This window comes from Sapajus apella, unplaced genomic scaffold (genome assembly GCF_009761245.1).
Source record: "Sapajus apella isolate SASKATOON/1434 unplaced genomic scaffold, GSC_monkey_1.0 scaffold4, whole genome shotgun sequence".
In the NCBI taxonomy this organism is placed as follows: Eukaryota; Metazoa; Chordata; class Mammalia; order Primates; family Cebidae; genus Sapajus; species Sapajus apella.
This window is the reverse complement of record NW_022436944.1, coordinates 51,868,817-51,889,348: the sequence shown is the minus strand read 5'-3', so window position 1 is coordinate 51,889,348 and position 20,532 is coordinate 51,868,817. Positions and strand designations below refer to the sequence as shown.

The window sequence follows — 20,532 nt, the reverse complement described above, 5'->3', positions numbered from 1 at the left end:
GCATCTAAAACAATAAGCATGCTTAGTCTCCAACCCCAGATCCATTGAACCAGAATCTCTGAGGGTGGGACCCAGGTCGTGGGCTTGTTTTGAAAGCTGCGCAGGTGATCTGAATATGCAGCCAGGCGTGAGAACCAGTGCAGGGTGACCTGAGAGCCGCCGAGCTCCCCTTTCCCATTACTCCCAGCCTGTGCCAGCTCCTCCATTTGATTGGACCATGTGGTGCTGAGACAGATGAGATGAGCCAGTCAGAGCCTCTCTCCGGAATCTGAACTAATACATTTGGGGAAGCTTGAGAAAGTGGGGGGCGAGGCCATAGCAGGTCAAAGGCCAGTGGAGCAGCGCAAAGGGGAGGAGCAGAGGCTGAGGGAAATTGAACAAGACCAAGAGAAACAGTACAGAGAGGGCAAAGCAGCCCTACAGAGGTCAGAGACAGAGTAGCTGGTCCATTCCAGGGTTTTCCTAATTCTAGTCTTTTGTATTTTTATAATAAATCCTCTCTTTCTTAGCAGTGGAGGAGCTTCTATATATTTTTTTTTTTTTTTAAGAGATGGGGTGTCACCATGTTGGCCAGGCTGGTCTTGAACTCCTGACCTCAGGTGATCCACCCATCTTGGCCTTCCAAAGTGCTGGGATTACAGGCGTGAGCTACCACGCCCGGCCCAAGGAGATTCTATTTTTCAAAGATGGCTACAGCACCACCTCCAGCCCACATGCTTTCCTCAGTGTGACCTTGCCACTCCTCCAACAGGAGGTCCAGATGATTCCTGCCGCCTTGAAGCTGAGCTGACATACACTGTAGCCAACAGAATGCAGTGGAAGTAACACTATGTGGCTTCAAGGGCTAGGTCAGAAAAACCGTGCAGCATCCACGTGGCTGTCTTTGGATGCTTTCTCAAGGGTACCTGAACTGTCATGTAGGAAATTCAACTACCCTGAGACGATCATCTGAATTGGTCATGTGTAGATTCTCCAGTCTACAGGCCTCGTCCAGCTGAGTGCAGCCATCCATCCCATCATCCCTACTAAGGCACCAGGCAGGTGAGTGAGGCAGTCTCGGGCCCTCTGGTCCAGCCCATTCATCAGCTGAGTCCTGCTGAGTGACCTCAGCCAACATCATGAGCAGAATTGCCCAGCTTGAGCTGTGCTCACATTCCTGACGCACAGAATTTGTGACATAATGAAAAGGTTTTGCCTAACAAAATTTTGGGGAAGTCTGTTATACAGTGATGGTAAGTAGGACAGGTCGTCTAAGAAAATCCATGTTCCTTGTCATCGAAAGAGCCTGACGAGCACACCTGACTCCATCTCTCAAGGTCTGTCCTCATTTAATTTTTTTTTTTTTTTTTTTTTTTTTTTTGAGAAAGAGTCTTGCTCTGTTGGCTGGGCTGGAGTGCAGTGGTGAAATCTTGGCTCACTGCAACCTCTGTCTCCTGGGCTCAAGCAATTCTCCTGCCTCAGCCTCCCCCGGGTAGTTGCCATTACAGGTGCGTGTGCCACCACACCCAGTTAATTTTTGTATTTTTACTAGAGATAGGGTGTCACCATGTTGGCCAGGCTGGTCTCGAACTCCTGGCCTTAGGTGATCCTCCCGCCTCAGCCTCCCAAAGTGCTGGGATTACAACCGCGCCTGGCCAGTCTGTCCTCATTTCTAACTCAGCCTTGTTTTAGTTTTTACCAGACACCCAACCACCAACCTCCCACCACCAATGGGTAAACTTGAAGTGTGGATAGGAATTGCTGATGCTTTCTTTTTTTCTTTTTTCTTTTTCTTTTTTTTTTTTTTTTTTGAGACCGAGTCTTGCTCTGTCACCAGGTACCAGGCTGGAGTGCAGTGGCGCGATCTCTGCTCACTGCAACCTCCACCTCCCGGGTTAAAGCAATTCTCCTGCCTCAGCCTTCCGAGTAGCTGGGACTACAGGCATACGCCACCATGCCTAGCTAATTTTTGTATTTTTTTAGTAGAGACGGGGTTTCACCATGTTGGCCAGGATGGTCTCGATCTCTTGACCTCGTGATCCACCCGCCTCGGCCTCCCAAAGTGCTGCGATTACAGGCGTGAGCCACCGCGCCCGGCCTGCTGATGCTTTCATAGCCAGAATGGTTCTGAAGAGCACACAATGCAATTATAAAGTACTAAGAGAAAATATAAGCAAAATATCTTTTAAATGCGGTAAAATATACATAAAACTTACCATTTTAACCATTTTTAAGTGTATAGTTCAGTGGCATTAAGCACATTAACACTGTTACATAGCAATCATTGCCATTTACCTCCAGAGCTTTTTCATCTTCCTAGAATGAAACTGCACTCATTAAACAACTCCTCATTCTCCCCTCCCCCACGTCCCAGGAGCCACCAGTGTACCTTAGGTCTCCATGAATTTGGCTACTCTATGTACCCCATATAAGTGGAGTTATATAGTATTTGTGCTTTTTTATCTGACTTAATTCACTTAACATAATGTCTCCAAAGTTCATCTGTGTGATAGCAGGTGTCGGAATTTGTTTTCTTTTTAAGGTAAAAGAATAGTCCATTGTATGGGCCGGGCACGGTGGCTCACACCTGTAATCTCAGCACTTTGGGAGGCTGAGGTGGGTGGATCATGAGGTCAGACATTTGAGACTAGCCTGGACAACATGATGAAACCCTGCCTCTACTAAAAATACAACAATTAGCCGGGTGTGGTGGTGCGTGCCTGTAATTTCAGTTACTCGGGAGCCTGAGGCAGGAGAACTGCTTGAACCTGGGAGGGGGAGGTTGCAGTGAGCCGAGATCGGGCCACTGCACTCCAGCCTGGGTGAAAGAGCTAGACTCTCTCTCTCTCAAAAAAAGATTAGTCTATTGCATGTATAGACCACATTTTGTTTATCCATTCATCTGTCAGTGGACACTTGGATTCCTGCTACTCTTTGGCTATTGTGATGAACATTACTGTGAATGTTGGCATACAAATATCTGAGTCCTTGCTTTTAATTCTTTTGGGTATATACCCAGAAGTGGAACTACTAGATCATATGGTAATTCCATTTTTAACTCTGAGGAACCACTATACTATTTTCCATAGTGGCTGCACATTTTTTTTTTTTTTTTTTTGAGACAGAGTTTCACTCTTGTTGCCCAGGCTGAAGTGAAATGGCCCAATCTCGGCTCACCACAACCTCTGCCTCCTGGGTTCAAGCAATTCTCCTGCCTCAGGCTCTCCGGTAGCTGAGACTACAGGCATGTGCCACCACGCCCAGCTAATTTTGTATTTTTACTAGAGATGGGGTTTCTCCATGTTGGTCGGGCTGATCTCGAACTCCCAACCTTAGGTGATCCACCTGCATTGGCCTCCCAAAGCGCTGGGATGGCAGGTGTGAGCAGCCGGGCCTGGCGTGGCTGCAGCATTTTATGTTCCCACCAACAGCGCAAAGCAGTTCCAATTTTCCCACATCCTAATTCTTGTTATTAACTACATATTATGAAAAAAAAGACCTTCCTCATGAGTGTGAAGTGGTGTCTCTTTGTGGTTTTGGTTTGCATTTCTCTGATGATTAGTGAAGTTGGGCATCTTTTCCTCTGCTTATTGCCACTGCACATCTTTGGAGGAATGCCTATTTAAGCCTTTTGTCAGTTTTTCAATTGTTTTTGTTGTGATTGAGTGTGGGAATTCTTTATATAGTCTGGATATCCATCATTAGTTATACGATTTGCAAATATTTTCTCCCATTTTGTGGGCTGCCTATAAACAATATAAAAAGAGCTGAAAAAGACCTTCTCTTTCTTTCTCCCTCCCTCTGTCCTTCTTTCCTCCCTCCCTCCCTCCCTCCTTTCTTTCTCTCTCTCTCTCCCTCTCCTTTCTTGAGATGGTGTCTCACTCTGCCACCCAGGCTGGAGTGCAGTAGTGCAGTCTTGGCTCACTCCAGACTCCGCCTCCAGGGTTCAAGGGATTCTCCTGCCTCAGCCTCCTGAGTAGCTGGAATTACAGATGTGCGCCACCACACCCAGCTAATTTTTGTAATTTTAGCAGAGATGGGGTTTCACCATGATGGCCAGGTGGTCTCGAACTCCTGACCTCAAGTGATCCACCCACCTCGGACTCCCAAAGTGCTGGGATTACAGGCATAAGCCACTGCACCTGGCTGAAAAAGATTTTCTAAGTGTGGTGCCAAAGCAGAAATTATAAGGAAACTAATTGAAGAATTTGACTACATAAAGATGCAAGAATTATGACAAAAAATATAAACCAAAAGGGAAAGGACACTGAATTTTTTTTACATTATATGGCAATAGAGTTTTAATATATAGCAAATAAAATTCAATAAGCAAAAGGTAAGCCCCAGTAAAATTCAATGGGGCAAAAGACACGTATGGTTATACAAGAAGACCTTCTCTTTCTTTCTCCCTCCCTCTGTCCTTCTTTCCTCCCTCCCTCCCTCCTTTCTTTCTCTCTCTCTCTCCCTCTCCTTTCTTGAGATGGTGAGAGACAGATTTACAATTTACAAGAAGAAATTTACAATCCAGTCTACACCTGAAAAGTCTTGTGGAAGCAGGACTGACCCCTTGCCTCCGTTAAGCCTCATGGTTAGAGGAAAACAAATGTTTGGAACCCTCTCTAATTCTAGCCTCCCGAATAAATGAACTCCTGAGCATTTCCTGTAAGCTGCTGACTACTTAATACAAACAACTTCATCCCAGACTTTGGCAAAACTGCTGTCTGAAGACTACCCCCGTCTTTGTAGAAATGATAACCCTGTAAGAAAATTGCTGGTTTTCTGCCATAAACACGCCAACTATAAATTCAGTAAACTTGGTAATTTTGCAGTGTTTAGTGTTAACGACCTGTCATGTTTTTATCCGATGAGCAGTTCCTTCTGTGGCCCCCACATTTCTTGCAAGTAAACTTTTTCCTTTTCTAAATGCTGTTATCTCCAAATCTTCAACTTACTGATAATTAAATGCAAACTGAAATATGAAGATACCACTTTCACCTATTAAATGAGCAAAGTTGTATTCTTCAAAGATACTGCTCAATGCCAGATGGATGGGCACTAACCTGGGCACTGATATGCGGCTGGTGGGCAGTTGGGTCATATTTATTGAAAGTTTGAAAATCTAACCTTCAAGTCCTGTAATTCTACAACTAGCAATAAACCAATGGATGTCATTACATTGTGTATCCCCAAATTAAAGCAAAACACTAAAAATGCCATCAAATTATACACAGTTAAATATATTTCCTAAGGGTATTTAATTCTATGGGAAAATGCTCTTGATTTAATATAAAATGAAAAAAAAATGGGATCACACAGGGTGATTGAAATTTTGACATATAAACCATATATATGGTATCCAAAAGTCAAGAGAAAAAGAAAACATTTTAATTACCACCCTTTCCTTTCTTTAAGACGAAAAAGAAATCATTCTATTCTGCTGCTATTTAATAACAGTAAAACTTCTTAAGTTTAATGAATTTAGAATCATATATAATGTTCTGTGTTAAAGTGGGTGAAGCTGGATGTGATTGGTTAGGAATGAAGAAAAGAAGTAAGAGGGGCAGAGAAAGAAAAGGGAGAAGATTGGGCGCAGTGGCTCACGCCTGTAATCCCAGCACTCCGGAAGCCGAGGCGGGCGGATCACCTGACGTCAGGAGTTCCAGACCAGCCTGACCAACATGGTGAAACCCTGTCTCTACTAAAAACACACACAAAAAAATAGCTGGGCATGGCGGCGCGTGCCTGTAATTCCAGCTACTTGGGAGGCTGAGGCACAAGAATGGCTTGGACCTGGGAGGCAGAGGTTGCAGTGAGCTGAGATCGCACCACTGTACTCCAGCCTGGGTAACAGTGAGGCTCTGTCTCGAAAAAAGAAGAGAAAAGAAAAGCTAGAAGAGGAGCATGGGAGTCCAGAGAGGCAGCAGAGAGACAGACAAGCTTGGAAACCTAGGGGTAATGATCAAAGGAAATCAATCCATGGGGTGCTATTTCTCTTTCTCTATTTCTCTCTCTCCCCCTCTACACACACACACACACACCCGCCTTTTGTTTCAGAAAGCTCTGTCATAGAAACCAACGAAGAAGTCAGCTCTGTGAACCAACAAGAACACAGATTCTTCTACAGATACATGTACTAAAGTTGAAAGAAACGATGTTTGCATCAAATCCTTGTCAGCAGAGCATGCGCAGAAACATGCACGCTGGAAGGACATCAGAGGCGTCTCAGAAGTTGTGATCAATTGTTCCGGAGGAAATAGAAATGGCATCGCAAATGGCTCAACACCCTTCTGTGGAAATTGCCAATAAAGATTGTGTGCATACTCCCACCTCCAGGAGGCAGGGACCTCAGGCCGGATTGTTCAATTATTTATTGGAGTTCTAATTTAAAAGAATGAAACCAGTTTAAAAAATAAAAAAGGCAAGTACTGGCTGAAAGAACAGAACAGGCTGTTACTTACAAAGAACACACACACGTGCAGGTGCGGACCTGTAAGGTGATCAGAAAGGCAGTGTACCAGCAGACGAAGCAAAAGTCTTTAGTGAAGATCAAAACCAGAAGTAATTGTCCATGGCAGGCCCAAGGTACTATACTGCTCAGCAAGCTATGCTGGCTTCTGCACGCATAGAACTCACGGCCCAGGAAAGAGCTCTGACTTGCTGGGTCAAAGGAGATCTGTCCTCTCTCTAAGACTCACACCTTAGATTGCCCAGGTGTGAGAACTCCTTACCAAATTAAAAACTTCTAAGGAATCTACCTTAAGTAGTAGAAAAATATCCCAGATTTGGAATTAGGAAAGTGTCACAAACACAGAATTAGCACTAGGTATCTGGAAAATAAAGCAGGGTTCCCTGGCCCAGTACGAGGGAAACAGATCAAGTTAACAGTGTAGTCATTTAGCTGCCCATGGAGAGAACCCAAGAAGCGATTCGACATCTGTATGTGCCCTGCCTGGTGTGGATTTCAGGAACCCCAGGGCCTTTGATTCTCATGTGGTCACTCCCTTCAATAAGTCAAGGTGACACAATCTCTGACGTGGCTGAAAAGACCATAGCCGGAAAGTCCAGAGGACTCACACGCATATCTGTGAGTTGGATAATAGGATGCGCAGCGCAAACACCACGCATCCCTCTCCCGTTTCCTTTAACTCTGAGAAAAGTGGCCTCAGTCTGGGGCATTGCGGGGCCACTATCTGGGACAGCAGTGAGGCAGGGTTGTAAACGACAAGGAAACATAGACAACCCCCCAGTAAGGTGGCAAAGCCGTTTGTGGAAACGAAGGGTGAAGGCTGAACTCCCCACCTCCACCTCTGAGATGGTGACTGCTGTGGGGGCCCAGTGACAGGACAGGGAACAGAAACACATGCGTTCAAGGAAATCCTCAGAGGGATGAGAAGGGAGGGAAAGAGATCTGACAGCTGGTTGCTGCCACAGCTTCTTTAGCAAAGATAAGGGGTTTATTTAAAAAAAAGGATGCGGTTTATTTAAAAAGAGACATCCTGGTGTCTGCCCAAGATGTCCGTTCGTATTGTATTTACTCTGATGGCCGCAATAAGGAAGAAGTCATTTTTGGGTAAACGCCGCTTAAAGTAGTAGCCATTCCAAATTTGCAGAGCAGATTTGTAAACGGGGAACTGAAAATGAACCAAGAAAAACGAGCACATCCTTGGCATCCTACTCTTCACAGGGCTTCAGCTGTGTTTTCCTAGAAAAACAAGCTCTCTTTGTCAACAGAGCTTTGAACACCCACTCATAAGGTGTAACTGGCCGTCATACGCCAGTCCCTTTTAAAAGGGGCCTGCAGCTCCCTCAACTGAGAACCATTCGGTTTGCTGAGCAGAATTGCAAATTTGATGGCTTAAAGCACACAGACTAAACATCCCTAAATGAAAGTGGTTTACAGAAAAAAGTTGGGATTGCTCCTCAAAGGTACCTGCATCAGGTCTGGCTGTTCACTGGAACCCCCGGGAGCTCTGGAGCCGCTCGAAGTTTGGGACCCACCCTGCAGCAGTGAAGTCAGAATCTCGGAAAGGCGGGCCAGTCCTTGGCATTGTTCCCAAAGGCTTCCAGGTGATTTCAACACGGACCCGGGTAAGAAGGAGTGGTCCAAGCACAGCTTGTCAAGCCGAATGGGCCCAGGACTCACCTGGGGATCTCCTTCAGCCTCGGAGTCTCATCCAGGCAGGTCTGGGAGACTGGAGTCTGCATTTCTAACCAGCTTCAGGTGATGCTGAGGCTCTTGATCCCAGGCCACACAGGACAACGAGGGTTTCCAGGCCTACCTCTTTAATTATGGGGATTGGATTGGAACGGAGGATTCTCGCCAATGAAATACTGTTGAAAGCCAGTCAGAAACCTTTTGATCATCATGGTAAAAAAAGAAAAAAATAACCCTAAAAACTTTTTTTTATGCATGAGGGGAGGTCAAGGGTAAGCAATCAGATCAGATGAGTAGAAATCAGATGCTATTAAAAACAGTTTTTGATTTCAGTTACATTTTTCAGTAAACATTGCTTCAACTGATGAATGGGAAAACAAAATTAGCATATTTGGTCATAAAAAAGGAATGGAGTTCTGATATATACGACAACGTGGATAAACCTTGAAAAATTAGGTGAAAGGAGCCAGTCACAAGAGGCCACATATTATATGACTCCATTTATATGAAATGTCCAGAACAGGCAAATTTATAGACAGAAGGTAGGTTAGTGGTTGCTTAGGATGGGGTGGGGGAATAGGGGAATGATAGCTAAAAGGTGTGGGTTTTTTTTTTTAAGTTTGTGAAAATATTCTAAAATTGTAACAACCCATTGTACACTTTCAGTGGTCGAATTGCATGATATATAATTTATATTTATAATTTATATCTCAATGAAACTGTTAAAAAAATACTGGAAGATCTTTGCAGTGCATATAAGCAACCAAATATACAAAGAATATAGATTTTAAATGTATTGCATATAGTATATTATAGTCTTTATATATTATCTTTATGTGATATACAGATATACATTTTATGTATAATATAAAATACTAAGATTACGTAAAAACTATGACCCTTGCCCACTAGAGGTCGCTCTTGCGAATAACTTTTCCCTAGGCAGTTGGCATCCTGTGAAACACATTATTCTTAGGGCATTTTAGTCAAGTTTTTAGAAAGACACATATTTCTTATGAACTAAGCTGAGTTTGCACTAGGAAGTTACCCAGTGTCAAGGGTTCATTTTGACTCTTTAACTCAAAAGAGATCAGGGGTTTTTTTGTTCCAATAAAACTTTATTTACAAATATAGACAGTGGGCCAGATTTGGCTTGAAGTCTGTCAATCCCTAGGTTAGCAGACAAATTTTTTAAACAAGAAAAATAGAGTCGATGCAATCTTTCTCTGCAAGGGACACAGCCTGGGAAATAGTGGTTTGGAGCAAAACGTGAGTCCCCAGAATACAAAGTATATCAACGAAGAGATGCATAGGGCCAGGAATGGAGCCAGGGGCATGAAGCTTCCACGCCAGCATCCAGGGACCTCCATGTGTTCAGCTATCTGGAAACTCCCAGACCACAAATTTTTACACATAGCAGCTTTACTTTCACTGCTGGCCTGTGTCCACTTAGATGTCTGGGGGGATTTTGTTGCTTCTTGGTCTCTTTCCCTTCCTTAATGTGGGAGATCCACTTACGAACGTCTTTTTTTTTTTTTTTTTGGAGACGGAGTTTCGCTCTTGTTACCCATGCTGGAGTGCAATGGCGCGATCTCGGCTCACTGCAACCTCCGCCTCCTGGGTTCAGGCAATTCTCCTGCCTCAGCCTCCTGAGTAGCTGGGATTACAGGCACGCGCCACCATGCCCAGCTAATGTTTTGTATTTTTAGTAGAGACGGGGTTTCACCATGTTGACCAGGATGGTCTCAATCTCTTGACCTCGTGATCCACCCGCCTCGGCCTCCCAAAGTGCTGGGATTACAGGCTTGAGCCACCGCGCCCGGCACGAACGTCTTTATTAAATTTCTGTTTTCTTCTCTCTCTCATTCTGACACTGACATCCTGACAAAAGCAAAAACACTTGCTTCCTGCTTTTTGCTTTTATTCCAGTAATGCATCTGGGAAAGACTTTTAAAGGAAGCAGCTTCAGCAAGGAGAGTGGTAGGAAAGAAACAACCTCTTTGCATCTTAATCTTCTTTCTGATTTGCCTGTCTGTTATCTTTGGAGATAGCATAATTTTCACTAGGATGCTGTGTAATCATGAAGCTAATGAAATTTAAGCTTCAAGACCCCTACTTTTGTAAATCCTTTTTTTTTTTTTTTATGGAGACAGAGTCTCGCTCTGTCACCAGACTGGAGTGCAGTGGTGCGATCTTGGCTCACTCCACCTCCCAAGTTCAAGCGATTCTCCTGCCTCAGCCTCCTGAGTAGCTGGGACTACAGGTGCGCGCCACCACAACCAGCTAATTTTTGTAGTTTTAGTAGAGACAGGGTTTCACCAAGTTGGCCAGGATGGTCTTGATCAATTAACCTCATGATCTGCCCGCCTTGGCCTCCCAAAGTTCTGGGCTTACAGGTGTGAATGTAAATACTTTTTTTTTTTGAGACAGTGTTTCGCTCTTGTTACCCAGGCTGGAGTGCAATGGCGCGATCTCGGCTCACCGCAACCTCCGCCTCCTGGGTTCAGGCAATTCTCCTGCCTCAGCCTCCTGAGTAGCTGGGATTACAGGCACACGCCACCATGCCCAGCTAATTTTTTGTAGTTTTAGTAGAGACGGGGTTTCACCATGTTGACCAGGATGGTCTCGATCTCTTGACCTTGTGATCCACCCACCTCGGCCTCCCAAAGTGCTGGGATTACAGGCTTGAGCCACCGCGCCCGGCCTGAGTGTAAATACTTTCTAAGGCTCTGTACCAAACTTTGTTTTCATATATTTTTATTTTTATTAAAGTGATGTCCCCTGAAAACTCTAGTTTCAGGACTTTGGAGTCAGGTGGGGATTCAAATTTGAGTCCCGTGTGAACTTGGGGAAGTCACTTCCCCCTACGCCTTAATTTTCTTGTCTATAAATAGTATCTTTTATCTTGAGTATCTTGAGAAGTCAGAAAACATGTAATTTGCTTTTCCCAGTTCCCTGAACATATAGGGGACTTCATGATGGAAAGAACCCAGAGAGAAAATGACAAATCCATATTTGGATTGAATGGCTTGGGGCCTTCTTAGGGAGATTTCGAACTTAAAGCTTTTGAAATGAGGAAGACATCTTAAGGACATCACCACCTGGTGAAGCCTTCTCTGATGTTAAGGAAGCACGTGTTATAAGTCCTGGAACTTGATGGCATTAGTCCTAGAGAAAGAACGGCAAGGCTGGGCACAATGGCTCATGCCTGTAATCCCAGCACTTTGGGAGGCTGAGGCGGGCAGATCTGAGGTCAGGGGTTTGAGACCAGCCTGGCCAACACGGTGAACCCCGTTTCTACTAAAAATATAAAAATTAGCCGGGTGTGGTGGCACACCCCTATAGTCCCACCTACTCAGGAGGCTGAGGCAGGAGAATCGCTTGAACCTGGGAGGCGGAGGTTGCAGGGAGACAATATTGTGCCACTGCACTCCAGCCTGGGTGACAGAGCAAGACACCATCTCAAAAAAAAAAAAAAAAAAAAGGGAGAAAGAAGGACGATTGGATACAAATTTGGATTTAGCCAGAGTTATCCTGGGGAGGGGAGAGTCAGACACACCCACAGGCACACCCACGCTCCAATCTAGCCTCTGTGTCCAAACAAATGATGGCAAAACAGACACTTGACGCTGTAGTGACTGAGGGATGGAAATTTCCCTTATCTCTTGATGTTTCTGCAAGTTCCATTTTTATTTTTATATACATATATATAGAGAAGGGGTTTCACCATGGTCTCGATCTCTTGACCTTGTGATCCACCTGCCTCGGCCTCCCAAAGTGCTGGGATTACAGGCATGAGCCACCGCGCCCGGCTCTGCAAGTTCCATTTTTAACTCCTGAAACACACTTTTTTTTTTCATGTCTGATAATGACCAAATGTTGTGACAGGTTTGCAGGTTTTCGGGGGCACATCTCACACATGAGTATGAAAACTCAATCATCACACTTATGAATCACAAAAGGATCTCCTCAAACATCTTTTCAGCAATGTATGAAGTGAAGTTATGCCAGCTGCTGTGGCGAGTAACCCCTCTGTCTCAGGGGCATAATAAAATAATTTTTGTACACATCAACCACAGACCAATGTGGACCAAGACTGGGGGAGGGGGACTTTCTCCACATTGTCTTATAGAATCCTGGCTGAAAAAGGGTCCATCATCTTCAATGTATGGCTTCCAGAACATCCTGGAAATTGACATCCAACCAGCACACACAGAAGAAATAATAATCAGACAGAACATAACACCTGCAAGTGGTATTTTTCTCTCCCTATGTCATTGGCTAGAACTCAATCATGTGGTGCCACCTAACTGTTGGGGAGTCTGGGAAATGTAATTTAACTGTGTATAGGAAGGAAGGAAGGAAGGAAGGAAGGAAGGAAGGAAGGAAGGAAGGAAAGAAGGAAGGAAGGAAGGAAGGAAGGGGGGAGGGAGGGAGGGAGAGAGGGAAAGAGAGAGAGAGGGAGAAATAATTTAGTGAACACATGGCATTGTTTCTGCCACAAGCAGCTACTGCCATGATGATTTAATTTTTCTCCTTTACTACGTTGATTTCCTGGTCTTTACGTACCTTTACAGCAATTCTATGAGGCAGGCTGCACAGATATTATTCCCACTTGCCAATGAGAAAGATGAACTTCAAAGAGGAGTTAGCTGACTTGACTAAACAACATGGATATTAAATAGTTAAGCCGGAGCTACAAGTCTTCCCACAGAACTATGCCTGCTGTCTACCATCCCTACCAAAGGCAACATCGCTTGCTTCAGTAACGTGTGTGAATCAATCATAGCTTCAGTAAATTAGATTATGCATAGAGTCTTCATAATGTTTATTTCCTTAAAAAAGTTCACCATCAACTTAGTTATACGCAGCCATAAAAAGTTATAAAGACCACGTGATTAAATTTTAATGGAAATACATTATGGAGAATAACAAAAAATTCAGTGCACATAACTAATTCAGGACAAATTTCAGCCTTCTCTTCAAAAATTGCCTTCCTTTTCTCTCTTCTGTAACTCCTATCAGATTTATGTTCAAGTCTTATTCTATCTTTCACTTACCCTTTAAATTCTCAAATATTTTCTTTGCTACTTTATTTTTTGAGATGGAGTCTCGCTCCGTCATCCAGGCCGGAATGCAGTGGCATGATCTCAGCTCACTGCAACCTCCACCTGCTGGGTTCAAGCAATTCTCCTGCCTCAGCCTCCCAAGTAGCTGGGACTACAGGTGCATGCCACCATGCCTGGCTAATTTTTTGTATTTTTAGTAGAGATGGGGTTTCACCATGCTGGCCAGGTTGGTCTTGAACTCCTGACCTTGTGATCTGCCTGCCTTAGCCTCCCAGAGTGCTGGGATTACAAGTGTGAGCCACCATGCCTGGCTCTTTGCTACTTTAATATCCTCAGATCTATTTTCCATCTTGCCAATTCCATCGCAGCCCTGTCAAATCTACTCTTTAATCTTTCTATTTGCCTATTTTTTTTTTTTTTTTGAGACAGAGTTTCGCTCTTGTTACCCAGGCTGGAGTGCAATGGCGCGATCTCGGCTCACCGCAACCTCCGCCTCCTGGGTTCAGGCAATTCTCCTGCCTCAGCCTCCTGAGTAGCTGGGATTACAGGCACGCGCCACCATGCCCAGCTGATTTTTTGTAGTTTTAGTAGAGACGGGGTTTCACCATGTTGACCAGGATGGTCTCGATGTCTTGACCTCGTGATCCACCCGCCTCGGCCTCCCAAAGTGCTGGGATTACAGGCGTGAGCCACCGCGCCCGGCCTCTATTTGCCTATTTTTAAAATTCAAATGATTATATTCATTCCTAAATGTTCGAATAGGTTCCTTTTCAAATCTGCCTGCCTGGGTTATTTTTTAAATTTCTCCCACAGTATTTATTTTTTAATCTTTGATGTCTTTATTTTTAAAAAATATCTTTCAAAGCATCTGGCCAGGCTTCTTGCTTGTAGTTCCAGGGCTTTGGGAGGCCAAGGCGGGAGGACTGCTTGAGGGCAGGAGTTTGAGACCAGGCTGGACAACATAGCAAGACTCCATCTTTACTTAAAAAAAAAAAATCTGGGTGTGTGTGGTACCATGCCCCTGGAGTCCTAGCTACTTGAGAGGCTGAGGCAGGAGGATCACCTGGGCCCAGGAGTTGGAGGCTGTAGTGGGCTATGATCATACCACTGCAGTCCAGCCTGGGCAACATAGTAAGACCCCATCTCTATAAAGGATTTCAAATGATTTTTAAAAAAGTATCTATTGTATTACTCAAATTATCTAAAATCCTAAGGTTCTAACCCTGTTTTTAAAAATCTGTTGGTTTTCACTCCTAATGAATTATTTTGCAATTTATTTATTTATCTTTTCAAGACAGGGTCTCACTCTGTCCCCTAGACTGGAGTGCAGTGGCGTGATCTCTGCTCACTGCAGCCTCAACCTTCCTGGGCTCAGGTGATCCTCCCACCTCAGCCCCCGAGTAGCTGGGACCACAGGCATGTGCCACCATGGCACTCCAGCCTGGGTGACACAGCAAGACTCTGTGGCGAACGAAACAAAACGTTTTTACTCCACATGGGCCTCAGCTTCCTTGTTTGTGCCTAGACCTGGGTATTCTTAGCTCATTTATTTCCTCGACAACACAGACTTTGGTGGGCTCTGGCGCAGCATAAGCTTCACAACTCAATCCCTTCAACTCTGCCGGTCAGCCCCTGATTTGTTTCAGGATCCTAGGAATTTCCCTCATATTGTTATGACATCAGCACTGGTTATATTTTCCCAGCTTTTAAAGGTATACATGGAGTCGGGAGAAGGGGATTTCAAATTCACTAGAAGGTCTCCATCCTAAACTGCAATTATGTAAAAATATCAGTAAACAATAAAAACAGATGCATTTAGGGCCTGGGATTAGAGACGAGGCCCTTCTGTTGAAAACTGTCTTTGATATTGGTAATGAAACACAGCTCAGGAAAAAAGAGTTGACAAATAAAACGTTTACCCAAGCTGATAAAAAGAAAAACAGGATCCCTGGTGCAAGTTTAGGGGGTTAAATGTTTATTAAACCAAGCTTTAAAATTATATATCCACCTCCAGTCTGTAAACAAATACAGAACACACGTATGTAAAAGGCTAGCAGATAAGAACTAGTGGAAAAACTAAAGTCCCCTATCACAATGGCACCCCACATGACGCCCTCTTGGTGCGGATGCCATGGGGCCATGTTATAGTTAAGAGTTAAATGAAAAACCGCAAGTTCAGTATGACTCCATCTCCTAGGGTGGACTTCATTCAGATACTTGTTCCACATTGTAGAAGGGTGGATCATAGCAAGGCAACAGTGTAGTTTTTACATTCACAGATTGGCTGAAGTAGTACAAATTGAACTTCTAATCTAGGTGTCTCCCTCCCTGTTACCATACTTCGTAAGAAATACGAATTAAAATGAATGGACCACAGGTGGTTATAAAAATAGACAACTCACAGAGTAATAAATATCTACAGTTAGTACAGCAGAAACTTATAAAATTTGCCTTTTTCCATAATGTGCAGAATATGCTAAGTATGTTCAGGAGACACAGTCAGCAGACTTCAGAGTGGTAATTACAAGGGGATTTGTAAAGAAATAGCACTCGAATACAAACCCAGAGTAAGAAGCTGAATGCAGATGAAAATACACCAAACACGCAAAGTCCCACCTCCTCACATCTCATTATGCTGCTTAATAGACACCACAATTAGCTTACAGCCCTTTGTGTATCTTTAAAAGTAACTTTTTGTTACCTATGTACAAACTTTAAAAAAGATTTTTCATGAGACAAGCAAAGTGGGTTAACAGTGGTGCTAAAACTGACACTTGTGTTGTGTGCTTTCGTATACTTCTGTGTATGGGGCTTTAAAATGCTCCAAAAATGGTTTGGATAGAGTTAAAATTCCCACAAAAATCTATTTTATAATCATTTCAACGTATAGAAAAAAAAAATCCTAAACTGGGGTTGAGGGACAGGCCCAAATCTCACAAAGTAACTGAAATTCCAGGAATATATAAATTACATTCATATGTTCCTTTAACATATGTCAAGTGCTATATAAAGTACTGTAATGCTATTCTGAAGCCAATCTCATTTAAAACAGTACATCAATCCCATCCTAATTCTACAATTAAAGCACTTATTCCAGGTAATGTGCGTTTCAGCAAAGCTGACATCTTGTACAACAGTGTCACCTTAAAGCTTCATCAGATTCACGCAGGCCTAAACTGTCAAAGTTCGGAACCAGCAATACCACAGGTATATTCATCCTAATTTCTCGCAGGGAGTGAAGGGTCTACTTAAGTCATCCTAAGGTCACCTAAGCCTAGGACAGCGTTCCCTGAAAACTCCAGCAAGTTTCCTCACAACATCTGTCTTCAGTGTAATGTGTTTGGGACTTGCTAGGCTAGAAAAATGGGTTCCACTGACGTATGAACATACATTCTACACCTTCAAGAGGTGCACAGACATGGTACTTCCCAAACTCACCGGACCTTTCCGAGGAGCACCTGGAATAACCACTGGATCATGGGGGACTCATGTCCGAGGGACACAGAGGAATGCCAAGTTAAAGCAGATTTTCTCAAGTAGTGGTTCTCCAATTGTAGTGAGTATCCAAAGCACAGATGCCATACCCCTTCAGATGTCCAGGGTGGGACCTGGGAAGCTGAATTTCTGACAGACGCCCCCCCCAAGCCCCCTACCGCCCGCCGCCAACCCAACAAGTGAAGCTGATGCTGTTGAACCAAGAAGCACACTTGGAGAGGCGTCCGTTGAGGATGGGCTGCATAGATCTCCGCTGCAGGAAGCCCTCCTACGGCCCCAGGAAAGGCTGCACATGGCGTTTGCCACAACCAATTAGTCAGGGGTCAAGTCGGCCCAGTGAATTCTTGGAGGGTCATGTACCTTGGCATTGTAATTGACTCCCGGTTCTGTCCCTGCTCACTGGGTGACCAGGAAGAGTGATGGCATCTAACGAGAGGAGTCACAGTAGCCCCCAGCCCCCCAGAGGATCTGTGATGCTTAAGAGAAATGTTTGCAAAAAGAGCACTAACCAGCCAAAAGCATCATACAAGTGTCTGCTAATCAGAAGAATGTGCCACGCACAGCAGGAAAACCCCAGATGAGTTCTCTGTCTTCTGTCACTGCTGAGCCTTGGTGAAGGCACATTCTGACAACTAATGAAGAGAAAAGAGGCTAAAAATGCAGACAACTGCAGTGAGGGGAAATACAGAAGTGGATTATCTAATTAAAAATACCTGATTATTAAAAAACAAAGGTCAGCCCATAATCAAAGTAGTTAATTAGGCTGGCTTTGAGATAGTGTTTAAAAGTTAAATATATTGATCTTTGAACACACTCACTCATCCAGTCTACGATGTTAATGCTGGTTAAAATTTAACATTAGAAGAATGAGAAAAAAGAGATCCCCCATTCAAATCCATATGTATTACACCTAAAACAATTTAGCTGAGATCATTCCAATTTTATAAGCTACCATTGTGTGGAAATTTCATAAACAATTTTGAAAAAAAAACATTGAAATTTGGCTCATAGAAACACCCACAGAATGAGGAAGAAACTGCCATTCACACGTGTGTGTGTGTGTGTACGTGTGTGTGTGTACGTGTGTGTGTGTGCGTGTGTGTGTGTGTGTGTTTAGCTGCTGCCCAGGACATCTTTGCCAATGAACTGCCTCTTACAATTTAAAAATGAACCTGTAAAAATTCATACATATCCATGATGAGATTACGGTCAAGCAAACATCATGCTGCCAAATCCTGGTTTCCACGTGAACCCAAAAGATGGATCAGAAAGGCGGAGCTTTCCCCAGCACGTTGCACGTTTCACTTTATATATGCTCTGGATGGCTCTGAAGACAAGACAACATCTCTTGGACTGGTCGGCCTTCGTAGCAGATCTGATAGACTGCAGTAAACAATGGAAACCTAGTAGGGAAGAAATGTGAAAAGACAAGGTTAGGCCACTGGATTTGCCTCAGGGAATAAATTAGGTTTTCTGTCCTGACAGATTGCAGGTTAGCATGAGACTCTGGAAAACACAGTGACCCCTTTCTACTGTTTTGTCTGCAGAGAGCCTCTGCGCTGTGGCTGTCAGATCCTGGTGCAACCTAGACCATGCTCTGTCTAATTAGATTTGGAGTGCACTGTCCACAAACAAGTCACATGGTCACCCTACCAGGCAAACTGTTGTCATTTACAGAAAGAGTTGTGGCTCCGACTCTTGGTCAAATCTTGGATGAGTCTAAATTCTGTCATTATTATAAAAGTTGTAAAAATAAATTTTCAGTTGCAAGGAGGCATTGCTCTCCCTTCTCCAAAAAGAATCATCTCACGATGACGATGAAGCAGTCCACACATCACCACAAATAATGCAGGCTGGAATGCTCCCGCAAGAATCCAAGTGAGGACTCACAATTAGCAAAGCACTCATCTTATGCTGGAAGCTTGATCTATCTTACCTTTTCTTCCAAGAGGTGAACACACATATGAGTGAAAGTCTGGAATGGATGAGGGTACAAAGGGGTGGGCTAATCATCCATTGGAAGAAAACAGCACAATCCCAGGGCACAGCTACTTAGTGATTTTTTTTCTTTAAATGGCAGAAATCGCTAAATAAATAACTAATTTCAGCAGGCGTTTAAGTACACAGACACATAGCTCAAAGTGAGCTTGGCAGAATCAATAGAGTCTTGAAAGGCAATCCTGAAAATTAGCTGGACAGAATCTTTTTTTTTTTTTTTTTTTTTTTTTGAGACGGAGTTTCGCTCTTGTTACCCAGGCTGGAGTGCAATGGCGCAATCTCGGCTCACCGCAACCTCCGTCTCCTGGGTTCAGGCAATTCTCCTGCCTCAGCCTCCTGAGTAGCTGGGATTACAGGCACGCACCACCATGCCCAGCTAATGTTTTGTAGTTTTAGTAGAGACGGGGTTTCACCATGTTGACCAGGATGGCCTCGATCTCTTGACCTCGTGATCCGCCCGCCTCGGCCTCCCAAAGTGCTGGGATTACAGGCTTGAGCCACCACGCCCGGCCCTGGACAGAATCTTATAATGATAATTTAAGAAGAACAGGCTGGGTGTGGTGGCTCATGCCTGTAATCCCAGCACTTTGGGAGGCCGAGGCTGTAGGATCACCTGAGGTCAGGAGTTTAACACCAGCCTGGCAAGCATGGTGAAACCCGTCTCTACTAAAAAATACAAAGATTAGCTGGGTGTGGTGGCACACGCCTGTAATCCCAGCTACTTGGGAGGCTGAGGCAGGAGAATGGCTTGAACCTGGGAGGCGGAGTTCTGCAGTGAGCTGAGATCGCGCTGCTGTACTCCAGGGTGTGCGACAGTGAGACCATGTCTCCAAAAAAAAAAAAAAACAGAAAACAAATAGTACTAACAGATCACATGTCTTTATGAGAGCCTATTGTTGTAGGGTTTTTTTTTTTACTGTAGTTTTTTTTAGGTTTGGGATATTTTGTTCTTTTTTGGAGTCAGGTAGACCTAATGAAATCTGACTCTACAGCCTACTAACTCTGGCAAGTTTCACAATCCTTCTGACCCTGTCTACTCATCTGTAAAACAGAACTGGATATACAGCCTTGATGCAAGTATTAAATGACTTACGTGTGGAGTGTACAGTATACACTCAGCAAATGGTGGATGTGCAGTAATGACAGCTGAGAGCAGCAGCCACAAGATGGTCAGCATGTCCTGGACTAAGAAAGCTCCATGAGGACTGGGACCAAGTCTGAGTTTTTCACTACTGTATCCTCAGTGCCTGGCACAATGCAGAGCAAGGGGCAGGTGCTCAGTGAGGATTTGCTGAAGAAATTCCTGTGGATGGGATTTAAAGCCTAGAAAATTCAGCCCGTTTCTTTGTCCTTCCATGCTATGTTTCCCTGTTACTGAAACAAGAACAATGTGTATGTCCCCAAAGCAGTGTGGTAGCAGAAGACTGGCCAACCAAAGCCATTTTCAACCTGCTTCTCCCTTTCCCAAGGTTAGAAAGAGCCTACTCACCTTCCTAGCCTTTCTTTCATCTAGAATTAGCCAAGTAACACAGCCTGAGCAGCAAGACACAGTATATCTGCTGAAGGTTTCTGGGGAAGTCCTAGCCAGCAAGACATAATGTATCTGCTGAACATTTCTCTCCTTCAGTGGCACCAGAGGAAAAATCTGTTACCCCAGACTACGGTTGTTTCCTTGCTGAGTGTAAAAGTGAATGTGATGCCTGGAGCTGCTGCAGCTATCTTGAGGTTCAAGGGAAGGCCAACAGGATCACTGAGATTCTAATATAGAGCCAGAGCCATGGGCCGACACTTTAATAACGTCCACCTCCATCCCCCTGCTATAACCGAGCCATGGGC

The 20,532-nt window shown here is 44.2% G+C and overlaps 1 protein-coding gene and 1 non-coding gene across 5 annotated transcripts in view; both read right to left on the bottom strand.

Moving 5' to 3' along the window:
- Window positions 1–11,993: 11,993 nt before the first annotated feature.
- On the bottom strand, window positions 11,994–12,099 carry LOC116545000. The gene has a single exon (XR_004266133.1). It is a non-coding gene; the product is annotated as a small nucleolar RNA U13 (small nucleolar RNA).
- Window positions 12,100–17,796: 5,697 nt separating this feature from the next.
- Window positions 17,797–20,532, bottom strand: part of GPD1L (glycerol-3-phosphate dehydrogenase 1 like) — a 57,699-nt gene continuing 54,963 nt past the window's right edge. For all 4 annotated transcript variants that reach the window (XM_032268520.1, XM_032268537.1, XM_032268526.1 and 1 more), the window contains exon 8: window positions 17,797–18,101. In XM_032268520.1, coding sequence (XP_032124411.1) covers window positions 18,005–18,101 — 97 coding nt within the window. In that variant the 3' untranslated portion in view covers window positions 17,797–18,004. The remainder of the gene's footprint in view (window positions 18,102–20,532) is intronic.